This window comes from Falco biarmicus, chromosome 9 (genome assembly GCF_023638135.1).
Source record: "Falco biarmicus isolate bFalBia1 chromosome 9, bFalBia1.pri, whole genome shotgun sequence".
Lineage (NCBI taxonomy): Eukaryota > Metazoa > Chordata > Aves > Falconiformes > Falconidae > Falco > Falco biarmicus.
Window position 1 is genome coordinate 9,617,486 of NC_079296.1, and position 10,213 is coordinate 9,627,698.

Below are 10,213 nucleotides of genomic sequence, written 5' to 3' on the forward strand. Positions count from 1 at the left end.
TCTGAATTTGCCCTTGTTATTTTATCTTTGCTGTAGTCCTTGGTGCTTTGTTCTCTTGGAAGATGAATACAAGCAGCAGTAGGCTATAAGCACTGTGGATACATCCTCTGCTGCTCACAGCTGGCATCAGCACTGATGGGTTATTCTTGACTCCCACTTACTGTCGTAGGAATGTATGGGAGTTGAGCACATTTGTGCTGCGCAGGGTCCTCTGCGTGTGTCCTGTGGAGGTTTGCACCCAGCTTTATACAGTGCTTGCACAGATCCCACAGCGAACATGCTCATAACGTGTGCTGAGAAGCGACTTGCAGGGAAATTCCTGGATTTACATGCAGCTTGGCAGGCAAGGCAGCAGGTTCTGTGCGCATGTATTTGAGCAGTTGGTCTTTCAGGAGGCTGGTGTGAAGAATACGTCTGAATTTATCCCCTTGATCACTCTGGGATGTTCCAGTAGTGTACCCTCTCTAATCCTTCACAAAGTCACCTAAAACTAATCTTAATCAGGCCTCAAAAGCAAAAATCCCCTCCTTGAGCTGTCTCAGAGCCCATGGTTGCTTGCTCTGCTGTTTTCAAATGCACTTGCTGCCACCCGTGCATGGCCTTCGGTCTGTGGCCGCCTTGTCAGTCGCACCACCTTCAATCAGAGGCGCCAGTGGCGCAGAACTTGCGTTTGCGTGTCCTGGTGAGCTCGTTGCTGTGAGAAGAGACAGCTCTGCAGGACAGAGACGGCCTGTTAACGCTAATTTAAAAAGAAAAACAAAAAGGCATTTTTATTTTGAATTTTCAATGTTAATTATTTTTAATGTTTCCCACGAATCTTTACAGTGAGTTAACTCTTGATTTGTAATTTCCTGGCGTCGCTGTGCCGGGTTGCCTCAGTGCAGGCTGTTGGAGCTGTTGCCTGATACTCTGCAGCCCCGGCCTCCCCCTTCTGCAGTCAGTGCAGAGGGGTCAAAGCCTGGAGGCAGACTTTGTGCTCAGCTCCCACCCCCAGGGATAAACCCTGCCAGGGGATTATAAGGAGCCTTTCGTGGTTTGAGGAGATCTAGAAAGATGTTTGCTTCTCATGGGCACCTTCACGTGTCCTGGGTAGGTGCTGAATGTCGGTATTCTCCAAATTAAGGAGGTGGATGGGTTCTGCTGTGTCCCTGCCTGTAGGTGGGTTGAAGTTTTTTGTTGCTGCTGTGGCCTCTTGCATCTCCCATGCTACAGGCTGTAACCCCTCTGCTTCGTTTCACTTCTCCTAGGTAAGCAAATGATTGAGACTTACTTTGACTTCCGCCTTTACCGCCTCTGGAAGACCCGCCAGCACTCCAAACTATTGGATTACGATGACATTTTATGAGCTGGAGAAGACTTTGCAAGAGGAAGTTGATCACCGGTGTCCAAGAAGTCGTGCTTATTGCAGAGAGACTTTTTTTATTGGCACAGGGAGCCCTTCAAAGCCCTACAGGAGGCAGCAGTGCTAAAGGGAGGGAAGAAGGAGCCCTCGGAAGTGTGTTGGGGGGGTGAAAGTCTCCTGAGTCAAGAGAGACTGGAGGGAAAGGGTTTGACACCTCACTCGCCTCAGGTCAGAGCCGTGGTGTCTCAGGAGGAGCTGTGTGAAACGAGGACAGGATGAAGTTCCTTGCAGAACTGAGCTGTTTTGGGTCAGAATGGGCCAGATTTAATTCCAGGTCCTTTTAAAAGACTTTTGAAGCTCAGGTTTTCTTACAAAAAAAAAAAAAAAAAAAAAATCAGTTTACCCGTGCACTACAGTGAAGAAGTGAGCAGAGCACAGGGGAAGGAGGGGTTTGTACTGATGGGACCTTCTGTGCTGGAGATCTTGGAGAGCAAGGACTGCTACACCTACTCCTGCAAGCTTAGATCAAGACGATCCAGTTTCAATGTGAATATATACTGGAATATAGAATTGAAATCTAACTCTTGTTTTGTTTTGTTTAATAGAAAATAAGTGCAATTTTTATAGCAAGAGGGGTAAAATCCCTCCCAATATTTAATTAGTTAAAAATAACACACCAGTAACCAATAGATGAGGTATTTTTGGTCTGCTTGAAAATATATTCAGAATGGTAATATATCTTCTGTAGACATATTTAATCACCAGCAAACATGGGTTTAACATAACTTAGCAGACCCTGCATGTCTGCTGCATTGATTAATCCGGTTTGGTTCTTTACTTTCAGAGTAGCTGTGTTGCACTAATTGTATGTGCTCTCACGAATGTATATTCCTCCTCCGATTAGACACAACTTTGTTACTTTCTATTTTGCTGCTTGCAAAACTATGGGACTTTAGTTTTGCTGAAATACTTTAGGTTAGAAATACGGTACCTGGTTGGGAAACCTCCATCAGGTTCACTATGGTATAAAAATGAATTAGAAATTAATAGCCATGGTAATTACTTGTTCATGCCAGTGTTTTGCTATGTGTTGAGAGACGAGCTCTCTTTCTAGTCTGCTGCGTGGAGCAGCGCGGTTGCAAGACCACCAGAAACCCTCCACGGAGACTGTTCACTGAGGCATTTAGAAGAAATGCTTCTGGAGGAACACAGGACGGGTTTGTAGCATGAGTTTGAATATTCCCTCTGTTCACTTGATTGCCAGTTGTTTGTGCATAATCCACCTCTTTTCCTATGCTAAAAAGACCTGTTTATTGGTCCGAGCTGCTCACGTCCCTTCCTGTGTAGGACAGAGTGAACTCAGAGCTTTGTCAGAGCAGCTGTGGTTTGAGAACCCAGGTTTGTACTTGATGTTTGAGGATATATTTTGAAATATAGTTACTTTTGTTTGGGGGTGCGGGGGGTGTGTGATTTTTTTTTTTGGGGGAAGGGGTGTTTTCATCTACTCTCCTGCTCAGAGGATAAATACTACTTACAGTCTGCGTAGGTCACTCTGGCAGTTCTGGGAGGTGATACAAGTTATTTCTTCTATAAGTAAAATCTACTGGAGTAGTAACAGGGAAGGACTCCCTTGGTTTTCTGACTTCCTGGTATCTAAAATTAGTTGATTGTGAAGCGAAGGAAAATATATGTACAAATCTTCTTTTAAATACTTACAAAAAGAACTGGTTGTTCTGATCTGTAGAGTACTCCTTCCCCCGTGACATATCTGTGGTTGTAATTTTGGGGAGCAGGTCTCTGGCTAGAACTGCTGAACCCTTTACATTTATAGCAGAACTTTTAAAGAAATAATGTACATACAGTAAGGAGAGGAATAGGTGGAGAGAGTTGGGTTAAAGCCATTGAAAGCAACATATGGAACCCAGTAGGTCTGGGCTGTTGCCTCCCAGTCTGGCTGGAAGCCGTTGGGAAGCCGCCCTGATCCCGGGGAGGTTTGGGAGCTGCACCTCATCTCTGGCTGGGCTCAGCCGCTGAACTCCGTCGTGTTTTTCCAGACTTGTAGTGAAGGGGGTGACAGGCACCACTCTGTAGCTGTCGGAAGAAAATGCCAGATATAAAAAAGAAAACAAAATTTCTGCTGATTTGCTGTTTTTTAGCATGGTAGCTTCGGCCAGCTGCGCTTGTGAGAGGGGGGAGCTGTAGGCGCGGTGAAAGCACAAAGTCATGTGGTGTTTGGAGAAGGAGACGGTGGTGGCAGGATTAAAATGCCGACACAAAACTCTCCCTTTTTGACCCTTTTACCTCCTGTGGTTCCACTCCTACCTGGAGACAGACAAACCATTCTTCCTTTCTCTTTTCTAAAGTAAAATCCCAATTCCGTGAACTTGGTAGCATGAATGTAGCATTGTGGAACTATTGAAAATCTTATTGAACTCCAAAAGGGCCCATTTATGTATCCACTTCTGTGATTTCTCTGTAGAACTATTGTGTATCTCTCCTCATTGACCACTTGTAGAACTAGGGGCGCGAAGTAGAAAGGTAGATTGTACAGTTGCATAACTCCTATAGGAAGATGTATGTTTGAATGAACATTTAAGGACTGTTTTACTGGTGCAGTTAACTATAGTATAGTATAATGATAAACCATGAATGCATTTCTCTCCAAAGATCTATATTCCTCATAGTTTGTGATGTTTATGACATGAGCATATTATTTCCTTTGTAGCGTTCATTTGACTAAAGAGATGAAATACGCTTAAAGCTGTGACTGGAAAGACAATATTGATGTTTAAAGTCCTTTGTGCAAATAGCGTCATTGAAGTTAACCGTTTCTGAAAGAGGAAAACTAGTTTCTTCTCCTTTTTAACTGGCTGAGTTGTTCAAGTCGCTGCTGGGAAAGGAAGAGATCAGCAGAGGGTAGGATGCAAAAAAAGAAAATTGGAATTATTTAGAGGTAAAATTAGAGCCTGTAACTTCCTCAGTTGGACCAGCCTGTAAAGGACAACCTCTGGGTGTGCGCTCACCACCAGCCCACAGCGCGGTCACAGCCAGGATGTCCCCTCCGCGGAGGCCGAGCGCTGGTTCCGCACATGCCGAGCGGGATCTGGGTGGCACGCGGAGGCCGAGCCGGGCAGTGCTGGTGACACATGGCGTGCCTGCTGGACCTCTGCCCCGGGAGCTGCAGCTGCCCGGTGCACGGGACAGTGTGTCATCCCACTTCTACCTGCTTCTTCCAGCTTCTCCCCACCCGCTCGTATCTCTGACTGAAGCCCTGAAACCACTTTGTTCACAGGTAGCTGCTGTCTGAGTCAGCTTGGAGCTCACCTCCGACACGGGCAATCCTGGCAAGCAGCGTGCCGAGAAGCAGGTTGAATTGGGATAGCCAGACCGGGCGCCAGCCCTGGCACCACGTGTGGGCTTTCTGCTGCTCATGCCTGACCTGATGAATGCCAGCAGAGTCTGTGGTGGCATTATGGCCTGGGCTGGGATTGTCACCTCCAGGAGAGGAGAAGGGTCTCTGGTGCTCACATGCTGGGCGCAGCCCCCAGCCGTATTATCTGGGGCCAGCAGAGAATATTCACTCAGCTGTAGAGGCTTGCGGGGTGTGTGTGTCATCTTGGATGTGGCACTTGTCTTATACAGAGTTTTCCAGAGAGGCTTTTCTCTTTTCCTTTTGTTTGACTGGGGAGGAGAACGAAGAAGAGAATTCAGGTTACCTGAGGCACATAGAAATATGTAGAAAATGGAGATGAATTCTTTTGCACCTCTCCTCATACCGCAGCCTCCAGCTTCCCTTTGCAGCTGACCTTCAGGCCTGGGCTGGGAAACGGATGAGTTAGCAGATAATCCCTTCCTGCATTTAAAAAAACCAAAAACAAACCCAAAAAACCCCAGAAAAATCCTTGTAGCCAGCAAAACATCTGACCGCAAAAGGGAACCAGCCCGCTTGTCCTGCCCTGTGTGAGGGCTCGGCGGTGCGCACCCCTGGGATCCCAACTGCTTCTGCCTCCGAGTGCCCCTGGAGCATCCCGAGAGGCCCACCCTGCCTCTGCGGAGGGGGCTCTGGAAGTGAATTTGTCCTTTCTCAGCCTGCACTTGTGGCCTGCAGCTCAGCACGGGTTTCCTGCTCCAGGGGCCTCTCGCGTGCGTGTGTATGTGCGTTCACGCCGTCTCTCCACGTACCAGCTCTTTCCCGTGGTCTAGGGGAGATGCTGCCCCTCTGTTCCCCCACTTATTTTGCCGTGTGCGGTAAAGCGTGAGGCAGCGTTACCATTGTCGTCGATGCTGTGTTCGCATCTCTCCGGCTCCTGGCATGCGCCCATCTCACAAATAGCCACTGTTGTTTCGGGACGTGACTGTGTTAATGACCTGTGGCTGCGAGTTCCTGTTCCCAAGGCTCTGCTGGCAGAGCGACTGCCAACGCTGCTTCGTCACCTTCAGGCAACAGAAGTGGGGTTAGCTGAAAGAATGGAAAATGCTGATTGTAAATAACCAGCCTGGCAGGATCTGGAAATGGGAGTGTGTCCTTAATCCCAGCCCAGATAGGAGGTGAAACGACAGGCTTGTTCTGCTCTCTTGGTGTAAGTGTAAACATTCAACCCATCAAAACCCCGTTTAAAAGTCTGACATGAATATATTGGTCCCAGGATAAGGTATGTTAACTGTAGGATTTAAAAAGGCCTTCCAGGGCCCTTGGCATGCATGGCTGGAACCGTGCATCAGATGATGTGCTTGTATCAGCCTTCCTCGAACGATTGGGCCACGCTGCCAGTACGGGGACGCGGATTTGCAGGTGCACGTAAAGCTGAATCGCTCTGTGCTCTGGGTTTTGCCGTGATGGTCCCTGGAGCTGACGATACGGACGGCCCTTCCTGAAGGATGCTGCAGATATCCTCCTGAGGGATAATGAGCAGCAACATCATTTTCCGTGCCATCTGTCAAAAGTTGTTTGTGATCCTGTATTTTGTCCCACTGATAACAGAGTATCCATGGCTTTCTGCATTTTCCATGGGAGTGTTTTTTTAATTCTCAGTGCTGGAAACACAAGCCAAAGTCAACTGGAGACTGTTATGGTCTTGATGAGAAGTCGGCCTGCTAATAGTATTGCATACTCGAGCTGACTGGGTGCATGGGTAGTTTAATGACCATGAACTAGACTGTGGTCATTGCTACTCCCAGGTTACCCTGCTGTGTAATCAGCGGAATTAGTAGTAAGGTACCAATGTTTGCTGTCTCCGCTCACATGGTGGTGCGCAGTCTCTTGCTGAGGTTGTGCGTGAGCGACTGAAGAGTGTTGGGAACTGATAGCTGCTTTGATAAGGAAATAAATTCAGTCTACATACTGCCCATCAGTGTGAAAATCTTAAAATACTGGAAAGAATAACCATTATGGACATTTAAATGCAAAGAATTCATCTGAAGGGAAGCTAAATTGCATTTTCATAGATGTTTAGTAAATTCTAAAGAATAACAACCTAATAATTTTTCACATTATTGTATTGCTTTTAGCGCATCCTTAAACTTGACACAGAGAAGGACAGATAAGACCCCCGTAGAGCTGTCTTGCATTAGACAGGGGGGAGGCAGTCTATACGTAGTTAATTGGGCACTCCAGGCTTCCTCGTCTCAGCATCCAAAGGAATCTGTGATTAACCACGGCAGGCACGGCCCTGTAAAGCGTTGGCAGGAGGAGCCTCTCCAGCCGCACTGCAAAGCCTCGGGTGAAGCAAACGGATCCGCTGAGCCCCTCGGGAAGCCGCTGGAGCCAGGCAGCCACCTGGGGTGGCCCCTCCTGGGAGTCACTGAGTACCTCCAGCAACAACCTACGGGCACAGCCACGGCCCTGGTGTCCGTGGGCTTTCTGTGTGTGCCGGTGGCAGTTTTGTCCCATGGCTGTGCAGGGGATGTGATGGGTGGTACTTGGGGAACGTTTCTTACCCAGGGAGGCTGCAGCAGGTGGCCAGGGGCTGGTCACGGCCGTGGTCACCCTGGCCTCTGACTCAGGACCAGCACCAATCGCATCAGTGGTATTCAAAAAGTTTCAACAGAAGGTGTGGGGTTATGAGATTACTTATTTATTAGTGCTAAAATTTGGCTGTAGCAATACAGTCCCCACTGCAAGGTCCTGTTAACTTGGAGCTGGGAATTCAAGGACAGATAGCTTTGCCCTTACATTTAAAACGCCCTAAAACGTGGCAGATAAGTACAGCCGAGCAAGGCTTTTTCGAGTATGGATCCTGCTCCCCGGCGCTTGCTGTGCTCCCTGTGCTAAATGAGGCATTATTTTCTAGGTGTTAAGATGGGGGTGACTGAGGAAACCAAGTGAGTTTGGTGTTCCCCATCCCAGGAAACCAGGCTAGAGTTGTACTCAAATGAGCAAGAAGGGGCTGTAGTTTTTGCTACAAGTTAAACAGTGTGTGTTTCCTGTTGTTCTTTAACAACACTATTCCTGGAACTGGGGTGACTTCAGCTGTGATACCGAGCAGCAGCAAAAACTGAGCTCTCACAGGGCTGGGAGTGATGGGCTTTTGGGAACTTTACTGTTTCCCCTCAGGGTTCAGGCACTGGGTTTTGTTTCCAGCTCCTTCGGTCAGCTGCGAGCCCTCCTTTTGCTACTGCAGAGCTGCTAGTGAGGGGGCATCACTGGTTTTCTGAAAGGAAAACAAAATGCATAACAAGTGGAAAAGGTAACGATGCCAACTTTGACAGTTGATCTGGTAATGTGGGGAAGGACAGGTTACATCCAGTAATGCTCCTAAACTCTGAGATATTTGAGCAAATGACTTTCATCCAAATTGGAAAAACAAAAGAAGCATAGTTGTCAAAATAATGGGGGGGACACGCCCCCAAACCACCCAGGTGTGAATAGTCATCGACCCTTTGACAAACCTTGTTAAGATAAAGTGCTCTGTGGTGCGATTCTGCTCAGCTGAGCTCAGAGGGAGCTGGCAGCACCCTGCTGCTTTCAAAACCAAACTCAAGTGCAGGGTGGCATGGCTGCATCCTTCTGTGCCGCCCAGGCGAGGCTGGGACCGTGTGTACCTGCCCGCCACGTCTCCGAGCACTCCGGTCCCTCCCGCTCATCCATCTTGGCAGGAAGCTGACGGCAGAACAGATGCGTATGGAGCTTGAAAGGTTGGCCACGAGAGCCTCTGGGTTAGAGCTCAGCCTGGGACCTGCTGCTTCGGGGCCAAAACTGTCGTAAAGTTAATGGAGAGCTTTGAAAACAAAGATTGTAAGCTCCGAGGTTGCGGTGGGCCCTGGACCAGCAGGTTGGCTCCTTGGAGACGTCAGAGGAAAGTTACTGCAAAGCCCTCTCCCCAGTTTTCGAGGTGGTTTCTGGCTGGCTGCCTGCTGCCCGGGCATGAGGTGAACCTGACTGTGATGCAGGAGACATCTGCCATCTCTGCTGCCTCCCTTAACACGTTTCTCTGAGACAAGCTGCTGCTTTGTGTATGATAACCAGGTTTCAAATACGTGGATGTTTCTAGCTTTTAAGATGTGATTTAATAAAAAGAGATGTTTCTGGGAAGCAGGTTTTCTCTCTTGTTTGGTTCATTTTTGTTTGGTTTATTTTTGTTGTTCTCTGGCTTTTACAGACCCAGGAAAAGCCACTTGGCAGATGCTTTGCTGTACTGGCAGGTGAGGGAGATACAGGCACTGGGCATCCCTGAATGGCAGCAGCGAGGGAAATGCTGAAAACTCAAGAGCAAGAGCTCCAGAGGTGCAAGAGACCCAGCTGCAGTTAAAAGGGGAGGAAGGTAACAACTCTTGATGCTTTAAACAAGGGGCCATCTGAGAGGCACAAATCCAGTGACAGGGATAGTACAGAGTGATTCACAGTTCTGGCACTTATCTGCAGTTTAGTGAGTATCGACTGGGTCGCTAAGGAACTTAAGAGAGCATTAAGCATTGTGCCTTTTCCTGGGAGGAAGGCCAATCTCTGAGCAACATCCTAGTCACTGATAAACAGAGCCCTGGAGAAATTCAAGTGAGGCTAAACCCCTCTGGAGAAAACAGACCAGCTCCAGAAGAAAGCACGTCCCCAGGAGGGCAAAAGGCATTGAATTTGGATAAGCCACCTTCTTTGTGGCAGGTCTGTTTGACTTAATTGCTGAAGCGAGCAGGTCTGGCTTGAACTCCCAGCTGCCATTTCCCCCTTTATCTCCAGTGCTGACAGTCACCTGCATGTCCATCTCCCGTTAGATGTGGTAACTGCAGCCCCTCTGAGCAGAGGCGGAGAGAAACTGGCTGGACAACTCTGTCATGTAAGGCAGTTTTCATCAGTGCTGGGATCAATCACCCTTCATTTCTGCATTCTCCTCATTTGGAGACATCCTTCTCCTTGTGCCATCACCGCAGTGGGGTGGGACGTGCCGTATCTGTCTCAGCAGTGGGCCAGATGACGGAAATCACTTTTAATCCCTCACCACCACTTCTGGCCAGAAACCCAGCCACTGTTCTCCCTAAGGCCTTTACAGCAACATTGGTGCCCAGAGTACCTGGTGGCCAGAAAGTCAGTCTATTTTTTTGTATTATCTTCTGCAGCCTTTGCTGCAGAAGCCCAGTTAGATCAGATTATTTTTACCTATCACCTTCTTCACCCTCCCGTTGTGCTCTGTGTCTGTGTGATGGACACAAACCCAGGCCGGGAGCTGTGCGGGTGGAGTTCTGCTCTGCGCTGCCAAAGGGTGAGGAACTGAGATGTCTTGCAGGGGTTTAAGGTGAAATCATGCATCTCCAAGTCCTGCTGGGCCCTGCTCCTTCCCTGTTCCCTTATCACCTGGCTGTACTGGGGGTTGTCCCAGCAGATCCTACCGTTGCCAGCAGTGTGTGCCACGCCTGGTACTGACGTGTTGCGTATGCCATAGT

General features: G+C 48.5%; 1 protein-coding gene across 5 annotated transcripts in view; it reads left to right on the forward strand.

The window, feature by feature from the left end:
* Positions 1 to 8,876, forward strand: part of NSMF (NMDA receptor synaptonuclear signaling and neuronal migration factor) — a 52,839-nt gene extending 43,963 nt beyond the window's left edge. For all 5 annotated transcript variants that reach the window (XM_056351379.1, XM_056351378.1, XM_056351375.1 and 2 more), the window contains one exon: positions 1,248 to 8,876. In XM_056351379.1, the coding sequence (XP_056207354.1) occupies positions 1,248 to 1,345 (98 nt within the window). In that variant the 3' untranslated portion in view covers positions 1,346 to 8,876. The remainder of the gene's footprint in view (positions 1 to 1,247) is intronic.
* The last annotated feature ends 1,337 nt before the right edge of the window (positions 8,877 to 10,213 follow it).